The sequence below is a fragment of the Ambystoma mexicanum genome, chromosome 12, assembly GCF_040938575.1.
Source record: "Ambystoma mexicanum isolate Mex_15411 chromosome 12, UKY_AmexF1_1, whole genome shotgun sequence".
NCBI classification, from domain to species: domain Eukaryota; kingdom Metazoa; phylum Chordata; class Amphibia; order Caudata; family Ambystomatidae; genus Ambystoma; species Ambystoma mexicanum.
Window position 1 is genome coordinate 567208175 of NC_090936.1, and position 18703 is coordinate 567226877.

At 45.7% G+C, this 18703-nt stretch overlaps 1 protein-coding gene across 1 annotated transcript in view; it reads right to left on the reverse strand.

Moving 5' to 3' along the window:
• Positions 1-18703, reverse strand: part of LOC138513782 (membrane-spanning 4-domains subfamily A member 4A-like) — a 367695-nt gene that overhangs the window by 251781 nt on the left and 97211 nt on the right. Inside the window, exon 3 of the mRNA XM_069628877.1 lies at positions 16024-16134. Within this exon, the coding sequence (XP_069484978.1) occupies positions 16024-16134 (111 nt within the window). The remainder of the gene's footprint in view (positions 1-16023; positions 16135-18703) is intronic.

Consider the following 18703-nt stretch of genomic DNA (forward strand, 5'->3'; position numbering starts at 1 on the left):
TGTTTCAGGGGTTTGTTATTAGCACATAACATGCCTCTGGTTTTCCAATTAACCAGGTGCTCCACGAACCCGTTCCGTACATAATCCGAATCTGTGATTATGACCAGTTCGTGGAGTTGATGTTGAACAGCAGTGAGGATGGCTTGATGCACAGCCATCAATTCTGCCACCTGACTACTTCGGGGACCAATTTTGTATCCAGCGGAGGGTTCTGGGGACTCATTCACCCATGCATTCCCTACGCCGGCCACCAGTTCTTTCTCCCCGTTGTTGTCAACATGGTACGAGCATCCATCCACATAGACAATGGGCATTCCCTCACACTTGCCCTCTTCAAAGACTTTGTGGGGGGAATTAAGGTATGCCTCCATGTTGTCCTTGATTTTTAGACTTTCGTCCTCGAGACAGTTTTCTCTGGCACAATCATGTGAGTCAGCCAGAACTTGCGCGAGGGGACTCTTCTTGTTTTGGCCATATCTGATCTCCACAGGAAAGCCTTGCATTGACAGAATCCAGGAAGTAATTCGGGAATTACTCACATTTCCGGCCCGGATTCTGTCACTTTGGAGGTATTGCAGAGGCTGGTGTGGAGTCTCCACTATGATGTGTTCCCCCTGGATAAACGGGCGGTAATTCTTCAATGCCCACACCGTTGCCAGGAGTGCCTTCTCACAATCGTTGAATTTTTCCTCCACAGAGGATAAAGTTTTGCTCGCATAGGAGATTACTTTATTGACCTTGTCATGCTTTTGGTATAATACTGCCGTCAAGCATGTATTAGAGAACCCTGTCTCCAGGAATAACTCCTTGTTTATGACAGGGTAAGCTAGGCAAGGCGCTTGTGAGAGGCTTCTCTTGAGTTGTCTTACTGCCTGGGATTGTTCTGGACCCCATTCCCACTTGACCCCCCCTTCAAGAGATGAATCAGGGGTCTAGTGATCGCTGCGTAGCCTTCAATGAACTTTCTGCTGTAATTAGTCAGTCCAAGGAGGCTCCTTAGTTCCCGCAGAGTCGTGGGGTCTTTCATTTTCTGAAGTGCTTCCACTTTCTTTTCCTGGGGACAGAGACCCTGAGGAGTAATCTCATGCCCCAAGAAATTAACACGGGTTCTACACCACTGTGCTTTCTGAAAGGAAAGTTTTGCTCCGGCGGCCCTCAACTGCGTCAGAACATTACGGATCTCCGCTATGTGTTCTTCCACAGATGAACTTTTGATGAGGACATCATTAACATAAGCCAGGTTACCCCTCGCACCCAGGTCGGGCATGGCCTTGTGTAGGAAAATGTTGAATTCATTGCCGGAGTTGAGGTATCCTAAGGGAGTCCGGGTCCATGTGTACTGCTAGCCCCCAAAGGTAAAAGCCAATTTGTATTGGTCCTCCCTACTGACAGGCACGGTCCAGAATCCATTGGTCAGGTCTATTGCAGTGAATACCTTTGACCCCTGGATCTGGGCCAGCCCTTGGTCAATGTAGGGCAGAGGCCATCGGGAAGTATGGACCCGTTTGTTGAGCTCCCTAAGGTCGGCGCAGAGTCTCCACTGGCCGTTTAGCTTCAATATTCCCAGCACTGGATTATTGAAGGTGCTGTGGACTGGACGGATTATTCCCCGGGACTCAAGGTTCTTAATTATTTCAGTAAGGGACTCCATGGATGCGAGAGGCAAGCGATATTGCTTCACAAACACTGGAGTCATGCCAGGGTCCGTGGGAATTGTTGTTGTGTGGATGTCGGTGCGACCACAGTCATATGAGTCTACCGCAAAGAAATCTTGGAAATCCAAGAAAACTTGTTTCAACTTTTGCTTCTGTTCCAGAGTCACACAGGCATCAGCTAGGTTGACTCTTTCTTCCACCATCTGCCTGAAGCCTGGAAAGACTTCTGGCTTGGCTATCTCAGCGGCCTCCTCCAGCTGGGTGGAGAAGTCCCTGGTCAGAGTGCTGATTTGGACTGGAGGCCTCAGGTGGGAAAGGCAGCCTTCATGGACCTGCAAAATCACCTCATCCCTCCTGAAGTCACAAGTCACATCTTCCTTACCATAAGGGCAGGAGGTGTACACCAGGAAGTTCCCCCCATGCCAGGTGAAGATCCTGTCTGGTGTTGTGTTGTCATCACTGTCACTGTCAAAACAGTCCTTGGGGATTGGTCCTAACAGTTCATTTCCTAGATCAATGGAAAAATGTCGGTCATCAACCGCCATTCCAATAATGGTGCCTGCGGCTAGAGTAATACTCTTTAAGTCGCTGTTATCCACCTCTATTGGAATGGTGTCATGTTCTATGTTGACTAATGGAGTTGGGTTTACCCCCAACCCTTGCTGTTGGAGAGAAGCATTTAGATGTATGTAAGCATCAGGGTTTTTCAATTTTTGTCCTCTTTTAACTTTCACTTCCAGGGAGAATTGTCGGGTCCTTTCTGGGATGGTGACTTCCTCTTTAATCTGAATTTCAACTGCATAAGGTAGCAATTGAGCTGACCTAAATGCTTTTTCTGGATCATCAAAGTCCATGGGATTATCCACTAATCGGGACCAAGCTTTGAAGTTTATTAGGTCCAAACTAATGGCGAAGCGATTGAGAATGTCACTGCCTAAGTAAAAGGCGGCAGTGACGTCTTGCACGACCCAACAATTATGGACTATGCTCTTGTTGCCAATGGAGATTTTGAGCATACACCTGCTTGGCAGGAGATGTTTAGAATTGGGTGTTTCCAGATCTATTTCCCATTTGTCTATCAGTTTGAATGTGGGAATGGCTGGATCTTTTGGGAGTTGGCGGAATATGGCTTCGCTGATGAAGCTCTTACCGTTGTTCACACACACTCGAGCAAGAACAGAGTCCTTCCCATCATTTAACTGAACATGGATGAACAACTGCTCTCCAATTTGCTGAATATCAGCCAGGCTCTGAGCTGATTTCACATCTTTCTGGACTATAGGAGTGGGAGTGTCTGATTGTGGATTGGTAAAGAATTTCAGAGTATTTTCTTCCAGTGTGGAATACCACCTTAAACTGGAAGGAAGGTTGATTTTCAGAAATAGAGAGGACCCCCCATCACCAGTCTGTTTTCCTACTGCTATTACTGTCGCGTCTGGAATTTGGTTGTTCTGGAAGTGAAATTCTACTTGGTCAGATTTTTGTTCAACCATGTGGCAGGTGCCGTTTAAACTAACATGGTTGACACTCTGTTTTAATTTTATTGGTCGGCTAGTCTGGGTCCAGAGGACCTTGTTTACGCAATCTATTAGGGGTGACAATCTTCTCAGGAGGTCATTCCCTAGTAAACAAGGGGTGCGCTCTGGAGTCACTACTATGACCGGGTGTTTCACCTTGTGTTGCCCAATTTTGATGTCCAAATCTGCAGTCCCCTCGACAGGAATTTCCTTCCCGTCAAAGTTCTGCAGTTGTCCAGGAAGAGAGGTGAGAGGAATACGGTAATTCTCCCCCCTTCCTGAATTCAGTTCATCAAAGGCCCTTCTGGACAGTAGGGTAGCTTGAGATCCAGTGTCCACCAGCGCTGAAATTGTACCCTGTCCCTGTACTTGTACCGGGGCATAATATCTTCCCTCCATCTCCTCAAGTGAGCACAGATAATGCACATTTTTGGACAACTGGTGGGCTAACTTTCTGGTTTTGGACATTGCTAGCGAAGAGATTTGGGCAGAATTCTGTGGAGAGCCTGGGGAATCTGAAAGAAAAAGTTGGCAACTGGAAATGGTTTCGGGTTCTGGGCCGACCCCCCCTTTTTGGAGGCAGTCATCAGGATGGATTTGACCCATAGGATTTTGGTATTGTCGGTTCTGGGATGAGATGATGGGCGGCGGTAGCTCAGTCTCCACATCTCCCCAGTCTGAATTGGCATCCCTTGGGAACCATTTTTCCTTGGTAGGTGTTCCCCCATCTCTGAAGGAGAAGATCCTTTTCCCAGGATCTTCTGAGGATCCCTCTCCCTCAAATTGGAAGACCTGTACCTCCTCCACAAAGTGGGTCTGTTTAGGTCCTTTGTTTCTCCTACCCCCCCTCTGCTCCTTGGGAGGCTGGCTTTCAGGGGCAGGAGATTTTGTTTCGGGTTCCTGGTTTTCCAGGGGCTGTTTACAAGTTGGGAAGGAAGCTTCCTCCAAGGCTTTACACCCCCCTTCCCCTTGTGCCTCCTCCCTGGGAACCGGTGGGTTATCGGGGTGCTGCCCCCGTCATTGTTCTGGAGCACCAGGTCCAGAGTTTGGGGCATTCTGTGGTGGCATGCTCATCTGAGGGTTCTGTTGAGCCCTCAGTATGTGACTCAGATCCCGTGCCATATTTTGGACCTGGCACTCAAGTTGTGAAACCCGCTCAGGCTGATACGGGGCTCTATTTTCTCCCGTGGGCTGATCCCGGGAAGGGTAGCTATCCCTTCTCTGGTAATACCCCTGATTGGGAAGATTTGGGTACCCCTCCACCCTTGGCCTCCCCTCTCCCGGATTAGGTTGTCTGGGCTCAGGGAATTGGGGAAAGACGGATGGATGATTTTGGGGTTGGAAATTGGGTGGATACCTAGGGAAAAAGTTCTGCCCAGGATTCAGTGAATTTCTGCCCTCCTGGGGGACGTTAGGAGGGAAGTTCCCTGGGTCAGGTGCTTGGCTGGATCCCCCCCTTGGGCTGGAGGAGTCCACACATAACCCAGGATGGGTCGGTTTCCCTTGTAGCGGGGACTTACATAAACAGGGGAGCGAGGGACCCCATTTGTGGGACTACCTCCTCGACTCCCTGTCTCTGACTGGCCCGAGGGCCTTCTGGGCTGTGAATTATTTGGTGCAGGCAGGTTTTTAGGCCCCCCCATCTCCAAATCTAAAACGGGGGCAACCATTACCTCTGCCACCTTAGCAGCAGCAGGGGTGCTGTTGGTTTTGGGGTTTTTCTGCGCATTATTTTTATTTTCGATGGGCATCTGCACCTCATAGATTCGGGTAGCCTATTCAATGACCCAGTCTAAAGATCTTTTCTCATGAAAATCTCTCACGAGCTGGGTCATTATGTATTTGGGTAAGGCATGGAAAAACGTATTGATAAATTCTCTGCTATCCGTGCGCACCCTTCTGGTGGTCTGCGCAAAAGCACGCTTTAATTCTTGCACAAACTCTTGTGGGGCCTGATCCTCCCCACATTGCAAATTGTAGGCTGCCTTGCGAGCCTCTTGAGGATTTCTGTGCACAGAAAAATGTTTCAAGATGGCCGCCCTGTATGTGGACCATCTTGAATGGTTTTGATCCTCCAGCCCTGCAAAGAAACTGGAGTATTCTGGTGAGAAGGTCCATTTGACGTACTGGATGCAGCTGCTGCTGTCCTTCAAATGAAAAGTCTCCATCATTTGCTCATAGAGCTCCAAGTGTTCCCAAACAGAATACTTGGCGTTCTTATGATAAGGCGTGATGACTCTCCTTATTGCCTTTATTTGTTTCAATGGGTCCTTAAGCAAGGCCCTTTTTGCCTTATTGGCCTTTTTGGTTCGGGTAACCCTGGTCCATTCATCCTCCGACTCAGAAGTGCTGCTCCCAGAGGTGCCCGTCTGATCTTCCAGGTTTTCCCAGATTCTGCGAGCCTGAGAATGCCTGGCAGAATGTGGGGACCTGGTCTCCTGTGTCCTGTAATGCTCAGAGGAGTCTTCAGATCCCTCCTTGCTGCCAGGATTTGATGGGTACCCCCCCCACTGACCTAACTGGGCAGAGGTTTTCAGGATGCCCTTAATGGGCCTACTCTCCTGGGGTTCCCCACTAAATTGCACTGTGCTTGGGTGCCCATACCCAGATGCCCGCCCATCCATTCCTGGGAGGTACTGGCCTATGAGCCCCATACTTCTAGCTGGATAGTAATCTGCCATCCCCGTGGCCCTGGGCTCATGTGCGCGAGGGGACATGGGGCTGGCAGAGTCCAAGGACTGGGTGAGATGAAGGCCTCTGGTACTAGGGCTCCTGAGGTTATGCTCAGGAGTTTCTCTTTCGAGCGAACCTCATCTCTATCCGCCCCTGCTTCCTGTTGCAATGCAAGAGCCTGCGCTTTCAGTTCCTCAGTTAAGGCCTTACTAGACTCTATCAGTCTCTCCTGCATCGCTACCTGTTGCTGGAGCCTATCATTGTGCTGGCAGAGAGCCTCATTCTCTCTCTGTGCCTCCTGATTGGTCCTGGAGTACTGGGCCAGTCTTTGCTGCAGGAGGGTTACCTCCTGAGCTGTGTCCCTATTGGCCTGCTCCTTTCTTGCCAAAGCATCCTCCACCCTCCTGGTGTGCTCTAACAAGTTCTGGTGTTCTTTTTGGAGGTCACCCAGTCCCTGGAAGGCCAGGTGATTTTCTTCCATTTTCCTTTTTAAGTGGCAGACTTCCTGGCCTAAGGTATCCCTTTCCTGACTAAGAGCCTGCATCTGTGCCGCCAGGTCGTCCCTTTGCCTTTGGAAGGCACCAGCTTTCTGGCGCTCCTGGTCAAACACTGCCTGGGTCGCCAGGTCTTTCAAAATCAGTTTATTGCTCTCTGCCTTCTCCCTATCTAGGTGGCTTTGCAGGGTGACTACCTGCTCAGCACATGCCCTATTGAAGTCTAACTGTTGCTCCAGCTTTTTCTGGCTCTGCAGTAGGGAGTCCAAACCTTCTTGGTACTCCTTCTGCAAGGCCAGAAATCTGGTATCCTGGTCAGCCTTTTCCTGTTGCAGCACATCCATATCCTCCTTTATTTTAGTGATGTACTGTCTGCTGTCCTTTTCTGACTCCTGGCTCCTGAGCAGCCTCTGCTCAAAAGAGTCCAGATCAGATTGGGCCTTCTCTAACGCCATCTGTTGCCTATTTGCCAGATCCTGGCCTTCAGCACATTTGTCCTGCATGGCTCCCATATATAGGTACAAATATGCCGCTATCCTGGCAATCTTATTATGTTCATCTTTGGCTTTAGGGGCCATATATAGTTCACTCAGGGCCACATGTAGGGTACCCTGATCTCTCCATATATCTGACCCTGTTTCAGTGCCCTGTTGCGCGATTGCCTGCAACCAGACCGTTTGGTCCTGATGAGTCCACTCACCTCTCAAAAATAGCTTATGTAAGAAGTGCTCTCTGGCTATTTTGATGTCTACCAGTGTCGTCATTCTGGAATTTGAGTTCCTTCCTGACTTACAGAAGTTTGTATTTTATTTTTGCAAAACAGACCGTTTCCTTAGAGCATTCCTTTGAGGAGTGCTTTACAGCGTAACACAGCGTGGTGATCCGACCGGATGTATGTCTCCTGTCAGTTAGCACACTGTATTAATCTGCACAAGTGATAGATCTAACCCAGAATCCCGGACGAGCCCCCACTTTGTTAAGCGGCTTCACTTCAACACTACAGCTAAGTCAATGCCTAGTCTGGGATGCTGAGGGAAACCCTTATTGATATATTTTTAGGTCCAGTTCATGTACTCTGGATGACAACCCTTATATAACACCCCTCTCTTAGAATCCCCCTGATCCCACTGAGCCAAGAAGTAGGTCTGTTTTGCAAATTTAAAAGGTTTATTTGAGAAATATAACAATATATATATATATCACACTTCTATAAATAAATTGATAATGGATATTACACTTGTGAATATGAGCAGTAATCAGCAAGAGGTAACTTATGAATAGGAACAGAAGAATACGGTGGGAAAGAATGCTTTATATGGTTCAAGGAAACGCAATGATGAATGAAATGCAGTACAGAAAATAACTTGATATGGCTTCAACAAAAGACAATGTAATCACTTTTCCTTGACAATTCACTCCCCCCCCTATGCAATGTAAGAAATGGAAGGAGATGGAAAGAGGAGCACACAGTTCTCAGGAATGCAATCAAATACAATACGAAATTCAGTTCCCCCCCAGCAAGCTTAGAGGAAACAGGTAGAAGTTTGAAACACAGGCCCAAAATGCTTTGAATGTGATGACAATGAAGTGAGAAATGTTCTAAAAATGCTTTTAATTCCCTCTATAGGTTCAGGGTGGGTGATATCTAGTTTATATTAGTTCAGGCTCACTTTAGCAATGCCCTATGAATGATTGTCAGGTTGCGCATGAATTTCAGCAAGCAAAGCAAGGACAAATATTTTTACACGTGGCTGAAATTGAGCAAAATGTCAAATCGCTGCAAATTTAGTCGCGTGCGTCGAGCGCGATAACAGAGGCACTATAAGGAGTAGGAATTCGGTTCTAGGCTCGTTGGAAAGCTTAGAATCTTAGCTTTAAGATACATTTCGCTCCTAGCACAAACGGTTCCGGAGATACTGCCGATTTCGTGAAGGTAGTTTTTCGGATTTGAAATTTAAAAGTTCAAATGACAGATGACAGTTTTCAGTTTTAAAGATGACAGAATTACACGATTCTAGGAGGCAGTTCTAATAGGCTAAAATAGTTTGAATTAGATTATTTTAACTAAGAGATTGGTTCTGCACAGTTCTGCTAGGTACTCACAATATAAATTTGAAATATGCCTCGTCCCGGATCTGGTCAACACGTCCAGTGACGGTTCTCTCTGCTCGGTGGGTCAATCAGGCACCGGTTCTGCTCACAGCGTCTGGGTCAGCTCTGCTCTGCTGGTCTAGCCTCTCTGGATACAGCGGTCTCTGGTTCTGGATACTGCTCTGCTTTCCGGTCCGGATCAAGTGGATTCTGGATGTAACACTGCTTTCTGGGTACTGGCAAAAGTTCTTGGCAAAAGAATTCAAACAGCTCGCCCGGCTGTTGAATAGTTTGATTAGGTTTGCTGTATTCTGAAGGCCTGCTGAGAATACTTTTGCTTGCAGTGGGCCTTCTGCGTTCAAAGTTCTGTAGTATATGGGTCTCTGGTTCTGGTCTTTGTCTGGATGGGATGTCGGCCGTCAAAATGCTCAGCAGAAATGGAAAATGAATGTCCCGACCTGTCCCAGCAGTCTCTTTTTATGTGTTTTCTGAAGTGGGTGTGTGCGTTGGTCATAACTAAACCTGCCCCTCTCACTTATCATTGGCCCAATTCTCCCCTCTCCCATGATTGGCGGAAGGAAATGGATTGTCATCATGATGAGGTCTGTTTATGGGTCAGAGGATCCTCCCCTGGTCAATTTGCCCACAAATCTATATTTGATTCAAATACATATTTCCCAGATACACAGTTTGTTGAAATTACATGTACACATTATATATTCCTTATGGTCCATGCTTGTCCGCCTCTGATCTTCCTGGGGGCTTGCATTCAAAAATGACAACATTTTGCGCTTTTTGACTGGTTTACCAATATCGGACATTTACCAAAAATTACACACATGTGCGCAAGGAGTATGGACATTAATTGATGAAGTGTCAGATTTTTAACATGCAGACATTTGGGGTAAGACCCTATTTTCCGCTACCAACCCCCCAGAATACACCACAGGGTCCTAACACCCCTTAAAACGTGCACAGAAAAATCACATGGGGGAAGCTTCTGTCTGTCCCCGCCTCCAGCTCGGGTGGCTCCCAGAGGCACTTCTCCTCCCACTTCTCCCAAGAGGAAGCCACTTTATGGCCCCCCCAATATAACATTTGCCTGAGTCCAGGACAAGGCTTTGTTCAACCTCCTGCAGGTGCCCCTCCCCTAATCTAATCAGAGAGGTGTCATCTCCTTTTGGTGGGGAAGCAGGAGGCAGCCAGGCCTGGGAATGCAGTTTGATCAAGTTTCAACTCCTGTCGGGGGTTGTTGTCAGGCAGAATTCAGCTAAATGTCACTTTAGTTCCCAGTTTAAATCAAAACTTACAATTTTTACATATACATTAAATAATTACTTCCTTCAAGTCATTTCAGAATATAGTTTTACATTGTATCCACCTCTTAGCAAGTCTTTCCTTGGCCTGGTTTGGGTTCCTCTGTTCTGTTTTACACAAAAGTCTGGTGGTTTTAAAACACTGGCTTTCTGATAGTGGTGAGTACCGGTATTGCATCCATTTTTGGGATCTGTCTTGAATTACTGCATTTCAATAGAGTGGTCTTTTGCTTGATAGTATAGGACCCTTGCTCAACATTGTTTTGATGGCATCCTTACAGTAGAGTGGTGATGTGGAACCCCCAACAAGAAGGTTGTATCTTTGGAGTGGTCTTGTGCCAACTGCGCAGTTCTCCTGGATTCTGGCGTGAATGTGGGCGGCGACAGCTCATCCCCACATCCACCCAGTCTAAGGATTCAACAAGGGTCAAAACCCTTGACAATCAATGGAAGAGACAACCACGTCCCTTCTAAATTCACAGGGTTGTACATCATATATGTTATTCCATGTTAGGTTGCTAGAAACAGCAATGAACTGCTACCTAAAAAGAAACAGGGGATAGGGACTAGTGCAAAGGTGACAGATCTCCCACAATCAGGGTACAAATTCATTTCCAAGGTAAGGAGAAAGCAGAGCCATTGTAGCATGCCCTACAGCAGTGTAACTCGCACTGTTAACGTCAGCAGTACCACTCTGAACATCATATTTATCAGAGAAAAGCAATAATATAATTCTGTGCTTAGGTCAGCAGTTTCACTTCATCAGGAAAACCTCAATCATGGAATTTGCACAAGTCTTCAGGTGAGAAGGAATTCCCTGAGTCTTTGAAACAGATTTTCATCAAGGATAGTTCTTGGAAATGATGCTTAAGGCTGTTTTCTCTCAATTTTGGATGCAGTTCCAGAAATGTCCTTTGCATACCTACTGTCTCAATAGAAATGTTGTGGTGGATGCAAATGGCTGCTCCATCCAAAGCCAGTTTTGAGAAGTATTTGTGCCCCCATGATCTGCACAAGGTGGAGGGTGCAGCAGTCTGAAGGTTTGTCAAGGTTTTGATTGACCTGTATTGGGTTTGAAAGGGATCCTGTCACAGACATGAACGTGATCATCAAGAGAGCTTTGTTCAGTGTTTCGAAGTAGCTCCTGCATTCATAACAGTCTCATATAGTGAGACACATTTCAGCTGGTGGCTTATGCATAGTTCAATTAGTATTACTATACTGGGTAAATGCTATTCAGTGTGTGAGCGTCTCATACACATGTCAAAATACACTAATCAATTCACGAACAGATAAGAACTGAACAAATACATTTGAAAAATAAAACTTAAATAGATCTTCGTTCCAGCATAGGACTAAGGGAGAATGGACTCATTTGGGTAGGGCTGCACACAACCGTAATGGCTCCTGCCTGCTAGCCTTCTACGACGTTCGTGTGGATTTTAATGTAAACGTGAACTGCTTGAATTTTAAGGTATTGAGTGCCTTGTCCCGCCACTGCTGCAACCTGATTGGTACTTCACTATATGACGAGCGCGCACGCGCACTCGTGTGAAGTACCGTAGAAGTACCGCTAGGCCACAAGGAACGCTGCTCCTGCTTCTGCCTGCTAGCATTCTACGACGTTCATGTGGATATTATTGTGAACTTGAACTGCTTGAATTTGCAGCCTAAGGTGTCTGTGGACATTGGTTCTTGAGGCGTGCCACACTGTGCTGTCCTACTGTGTCTTACGTGATACGTGTAGCCTTTCCATTGATTCATGTTTGTTGCATTGTAGGTCTTGTGTGCCTTGTCCCGCTCCTGCCACAACCTGATTGGTACTTCACTATATTACGAGCATGCACGCACACTCGCGCGCGCACTCATGTGAAGTATCGTAGAGTAGTACTGCTTGGCCACTTAGCCGCGAAGTAGCAACTTAGCGGCCCACAGCGGTTTTGATTGTTCTGTTAAAGGCGTTCTGATTTCAGGTAATCCAAATTTGTGAGAGCAGACACTGTTTCATTTGCCTTGAGTATTACTTAATGGTATTTTCTGTATATTCATTGAAATCCAACATGCCTAACATGTCCAATATGTCCAAAATGCTCTAACTTAACAAACATTGCACGGCACCACGTTGTGTTATGGGTGCCATTCAATCTAGTCATATTTCGGTCACGCTCACCCCTTCTGGTAGGGGGCAATCCTCACGAGGGCAGGCTTGCTCCACGAGCTCGGAGGTAACAAAACAACATGCTGCAACTGGCACAAGTTTTCCGACTTGTCTCGAGCACGGTGTGAATTGTGCAACTGTTGATCCGTTGAATATGTCCCAAGCTTTTAAGAAAAGGTGTCATTCAGTATCTGCACTAAATAACCATCACCGAGTATCAGATCACACCATTTTAGAATCTTTGTCTGGGGGGGCACTCAGACCTGTGAGCGGTCCTTCGCTATCCCCAGTGAAATTTCCAATCATAAACCGAGATGAATCTGAAATGTCAATTTTTGCCAGCCAATGTGAATCACCAATTGCTATTCTCAGTGGTAATAGCTCTCACTGAGACATGGCCTCAATGATTAACTCAACAATTTCACAAGTGCAATCAACTTCTCTATCATTTATTCACCCAACCCCACGTCTTCCTAGACAACCCCATCATGAAGTTCTCCCTCATAATGCCCCCATGATGGAAGTGGCATTAACTGCAATTAATACCACTATAATGAGTCTCTTTAACTTATTCAAAACGTTGGATGCTAAAATAAGCAAACAAACGGGGCAACTTAATGATGTGTCACAATGGTTTAAATGTAACATCAAAAGTGTATTAGAGTATAAGTTGAAGTAATTAAATGTGAACAATTTAAGATCTGACCTTTCTGGTACTCCGGAAAGTATATTACTTCAAGAGTCTATGTTTGTTTCAGTGGTTTTGCCCCTTCTACCTCCTAAGCCGGCATCTCTGCTCCCGGCCTTTCTTGGTATAATTCGTCCAATTCTAGATACAAGCAGTAATGATGTAATACCAATTGATGACTCGAGGGCTAGTATGGCCCCTGCATTTGTGAGTGCTGGAGCATCTAATCAATTGGCAAGCCCTGCCCATCAAGTGCAAGATTCACCTCCACAAGGGCCTGTACTCAATAAAAATATAAAGAAAAGGAGCAAAGTCCTCGTTCTTTCATAAAAAAATCAAAGAATATGGGCGCTACTAGAAAACCAAAGAATACTCTCCACGCGTTCTTTCAAGCGCTTAGCATACAAAAAAAAATACCCAAAGGGCAGCAAGCGAGACAAAATACCAACATAGTATCAAACATGGTGGTGGGCGAAATTGAGGGTCATGATGATGTAAAAAGTCACCAGAGAGAGTCGAATCATCTGTCACCAACTTATTCGCCATTAAACAACCTCCTTCAGGCCCTCTAACAGGCAGAGGGTATAGTAGAGAACTTGGACAGCGCCGCTAAAGTCCGGAAAGGTTTAGAATTGAGTGGAACGCTAGTCTAATCACAATTGGTCATTATATTTTGATGGATTACTCAATTTGGATTTGGATTTGAAAGTGAGTTTTTACGTCAAGAAATTGAATTTTTTTATATATGTTATGCTGTTTCCAAACATTAATGGATTTTATTTTGGAAAGGTTTTAAGATTCAAGAGAGCTGTATATTGTAAATATTGTAATATCATAATTGTAAGATTGAAAGGTTGATTTAATTCAGCTAATTCAATAAAAAATAAATAAAAAAATGGAATCAATCCAGCACTTCATAGAAACATGCCACAAACCTACACGCAACTCATCAGCAAAGAAAAATTGGAGAAAGGAATTGTTTGGGTTTGACTCCATGCAACCTAATAGAATCTAACCAATACCAATTTCAGTCATATAATGCACCACTGAGATCATGTCCCTGGATAGTACCCACCTATCTAGCTCATGGGGGGTTCCCAATGGTTATACCCTTCTAACTACATGTAACACGTGTTTGTCTGCTCCCCTTTCTCCCCTAATCACTGACTCACCTCTAAAACCTATTTCCACCTTACACTACACATACAAACCCACTCTCGTCAAGCATATCAGCTACCTCATCAACATTAATGGTGCTGTGTCAAAGCTCACTTATATATCTTTGCCACCCTCCGCCCACAGCAGCAGCTTCACAGGTTTCACACTCCTGTCGATTGTCAGAACTTCCACATACCATACATACTAAGATTGGCTTTCGTACATACTAACGTTGGCTTCCATGGCTTTCAGCCTCTCAGGAATGCCGTTCAAGAGGGAGAATAGTGGGAGTTAGCCTCAGTATAGCTGCTGCAGATATTTCAGTACCTGCGAGCTGGGAGTGGAGTCTGGACAAAATGACTGGAAAGATGACTACATTGTTACGGGTTATGGCTGGTTATTTGGTAGAGGTGCAAATGCCTAGAAATGACGAGAGATACTATTGTATTTGTATTTATTGGTTTATATAGCGCCTTGTGGATTTAGTAGATGTCTCAGAGGGTGATGGTTCGTAAAAACTCACTAAACATTACCTCACATTTATTAGATTTCTCTGTGATTGAGAGTTCCACAAACCCCCCAAACACGCCCTTACAGGGTTTCTGTTAACCAGGCTCTTTAAAAAAACTCTGTAACTATTTCTTTCTTTCATGTTTGCATCAGGAAAACTTGGAGTGGGGGTGTTCAGGACCTATCTTCCTGCAAATACTTGGAATGTTGATTAACGGTGACACACAAGCGCCCCAGTTCAAGTTGGCATTCATAGATTGAGGTGCCTAACATGTAACCCTGAAGGTGACCCTGTGTTTCCATCTAGGTGCTCAACAAGTGTCAGTAACTGCACATGGCACAGGTACTCTGAGATGTCCTTATCTGGTGCAATTCTTTTGTTTAAGGGTTGCATGTGAGGAGTGGCACTCTGGTGCATGAATTATCGCGTCTCCAGGCATTATAAATCCACTTCCAGGAGACAGGCATCCTGGTAAACTGGAGCTTGTGCCAGCATCTGCAGTGTTTGCCCACTGTGTGCAGACATTTGGGCAGGAGCATATAGCTTACGTGAGGGATAGTGTGTTTTTTACATAATGGATCTGTTTGTGAATAGTGGTTCACTTTGTATTCATGAACTTTGAAGCACATCCGCTGAGATGAAAATAAAGTAATTGACATACCGATTTGAAGGCTTGTATTTTTCTGTGCTACAGCCCTTACATGGTTGGTTGTGTTTGGGGTGCATACCAGCACACATTGATAGGAGGTTCAGGCAATTTTCAGAACATTTAGGCGGTAACTGTGCGTTTTACACTGACTAAACGTATATCCTGTTGAAGACTCGGGTGACATTTCCTGGCCACCTCACTGATGGAAACAACAAAGAGTTCCCCATGCATGGAGGGAGCTCCTGTAAAGTAAAAAAAGGGATTACACATAGGAGATGTAAGCCTGACAGGACCCTTGATGATTAAAGTGGAGAACGTTAAGCCTTCAATTGGGAGATACTTCCTTCCTGAAAAGTGTTTCTCTTCATGATGTATAAGTAGGAGGGGCTATGACTTAACCACACATCAGATAATGTCCCACAAAATCAGTGCAGCAATTCGGAGGCAGGCCAAATCAATACTGACACACTTCAATGTAGTGCAGGCTGAAACAAACTCCTAACTCACTACACTCTTAATGTGTTTAGATGGCAAAGAAAACATCTTCACTGTAGCTACAGGTACACAAGTTAATCCAAGTCAGATTCCTTTGTTTCATAAAGCCCTCCAGGAACAAGGTTTGGATGTCCTAATCTCTCAATCAGCCATAATTCAAAAAAAATCCTTTTGTTTGACAAATGCCAATTTCCTTCACAATCCAAAAGTTAAATATGTTAAAAAAGGATGCACAATATTCTAAATTCTCAGTGAAAATCTGAAGAGCCAACGCATTTTAATTACTACTTTGCCCTCCCTCTCCTCCTTCCTTCCTGGCCATCTTGCTGTTTACTGACTTGTTTTGCTGTTCAGGTTTTCACACCATTAAGTCATCATTATAGCAAGTAAACTTTAGGAAACTGGGGAAACTAGATGAAGCCAGTCTGACCTTAGTAACACTAGTGTGAAGAGGAAATCTCTTTTTGGTAAATTGCATGTTCTTCTTGTTTTGTTCTGCAATTATCAGGATTTGGTATTACTCTGCAACATGAGCCAAAAATCCCTATTTTTCAACAACATTGAGCAATTTAAGTGTTATGTCCAAATGAATGCGCTATTTTGAATATGTTTACTTACAAACATTCCTCCCCAGAAGGGGACACCTGTGATCACTGTAGTGGTGGTAATACTACAAGCCAACGCGATTCCCAGAATGATATGAGTGACTCCAATCATGATCTGTGTGACCTGAAAGTAGGAAAGAGATTGGATTACAAGTATGAAGGTAGCAGGACGAGATTACACATGCAGTGTCATCAAGTACATTCCTTTGGCTTATTCATGGTTCAATCAATCATCAGGATCAGTGTAACACACGAGGATCATCTGTTATTTATAGATGCCAATTTGCTTGCACATCATATATCTGTATATTTAGAGTGATCACCCACTCGAAGGACAAAGAATGGAATACAGAACATTTAGTGCTGCCATGTCGGGGTATCTCCGGCAAGTCAGGCTCATTGGTGGATGGTGAATCTTTAAAATGTCGGGGTGTCAACGTTTTGCTGTAATTGGCCTCTGAGCAAGTCTAGAAAACGAGCCTGAACCAATTTGTTTATTTTCTGGGGGGGTCCTTCTTCCAACACCCGCCCACCCCCACCCCGAGATATTTTTGTACATAGTGGCTCAGTAGGGTGCATTTTACTGCACACATTTCTGAAAAATTGAGTAAAAAAACCATAGTATTCATAATCAGATCTGTATTGAAACACATGAAATACTCCAATAGATGCTTCATTGCCAACAGTACACCAGAGTATATATTCATCTTGCCTGTGCACAAGGAAAACCATGAGTACCTGTCACAGCATGTGCCAGCATTGCTATAGTAAAACATATGTTCATACTGCTTCTCTACAAACAAAACTAGGATGCCTGTCTCAACAATATTTGCCAGCAATGGCTGCTCTGTCACCCCCGATGTGCAAACAGAATTTCATGGGGGCTTATTTTCTAGTCCCCCAGATTAATAAAGGGTGCTAAAGAAACAAACAGGCCACATATTAACAAATGTCCTAACACTATTATTATTATCCGAGGCATTTTGCTTTTATTTGTTATCTGGAGCTGGCGCATCGCACATGACCTGCATTTCTGCTGTAGCCTTCTGCTCTGCCGGACAAAAAAAGGGCATCACGCTAGTATTACGTTTTCATGCTGTTGTTAGCAAATTGAATTCCTATGTAATCTGCTGACTTTTATTTTAAAATTAGGCAGATTCCATAGGAATCCATTTCAAGGCCTCCCACAACTTTCATTGCAGGAGACATTTACACATTGGGCCTCATCACGAGTTGGGCGGTACCTGGGCACATATACTGCTGAGCCATATTTACTTTAACGTCGTGAGTTGTGACACAAACAATGCCCCATCACAAGTTGGCAGGCATGCGTACACGGACCAGGTGTTAACGCAAATAGCGTTCAGCAGTAATAGTGGCTGCGAACCCGACAACTCAGCATGCATTGGACGGGAAACAAAGCGGCTGCCATTTTGGAAATCACAATCACAATCTGCCCAACAGCACAGCCCCTGCAAGTCATCCACACCAAAAAATGCAAATAATGTCTCAGGAGCGTATGAGGGGCAAGTCTGCCCTGGAGAGGGTGCATAAACCCAAGTTTTCCAACTCAGAACTTGCACTACTGGTGGAGGAGGTAATTTCCCACCAGGATGAGCTGTATGGCCCACAACAAAAGAAGATGGGTTCACAGCGGCACAGCCAGATCTGGACATCCATCAGCCAGAAGGTCACAATGGCAGGCCGTGTACCAGGGATGGAGAGGACTGCACAAGCGAGTCAATGAAAATAGCACCCCGCATAGGCCTGCCATTAATGTCATTCATGTCTACCTAAATGGCACTGTCATGGTCCAAGGCCCTCAGGCCAATCTCCTCCTCTTTGATAGGTGCCTCCCTCGCCTCATCAATTTCCTCTCATCTCCTGCTGTCCCCTCCTCTCCTCCCTTGGTTACCTTGCCCTCTCTCTCCTCCTCCTCCTCTGCCCCTCCTAGGGCTCTTTCTCCTCTGCAGGGCGTACCTCTGATCTGTACCCCTCCCCGCAAGGTCTTTAAGGATGGCAAGCTTCTTCATATTGCCACTCTCAACTCTCTCTACTGTCAAACACTCCTCTGACATCTGCCATCTCCTTGAAGAACTAGACCTCGATGTCCTTGGTCTTACTGAGACATGGTTCACGGCCAGCTCTGTCATGAGCTTTGACAGTCTCCTCCCTGAGCGGTACAAGATCCTCTCTGCAGCCAGACCCTCCCGGTCTGGTGGTGGGGTAGCAGAGGGTAGCCCTGATCTTTCCTGAGTGGATTCCTGCCTCTATCATTCCCACTCCGACCACTCCTCTTTTGAATGCCTTGTCTGTAAGCTTTCTCTCTCGCCTATCCATTCCTTGGTCAAATCACCTAATTTCTCTCTGAGTGGGCGGACCTCTCCTCCTCCCTCCCGGCCTCTACCACTCAACTCCTCCTCCTCAGTGACCTCAATATACATTTAGACTCTCCTTGTTCCTCGTCTATACTCTTCTGTGACCTCTGCGACTTCCTCTCCCTGTCCATCCTCCCCTCTGGCCCGACTCACTCTGCAGGGCCCACACTTGATGTCTTGATCCTCTCGGACCTCCCCCTCTCCATCCCTCTGACCACTCCTCTCTCCTGGAGCGATCAGTCCCTCCTCTCATCTCTCCCTCTCTTCCCCCCAAGCCAAGCCTACCCCAACACTGCCACCTAACTTCTCGGACAT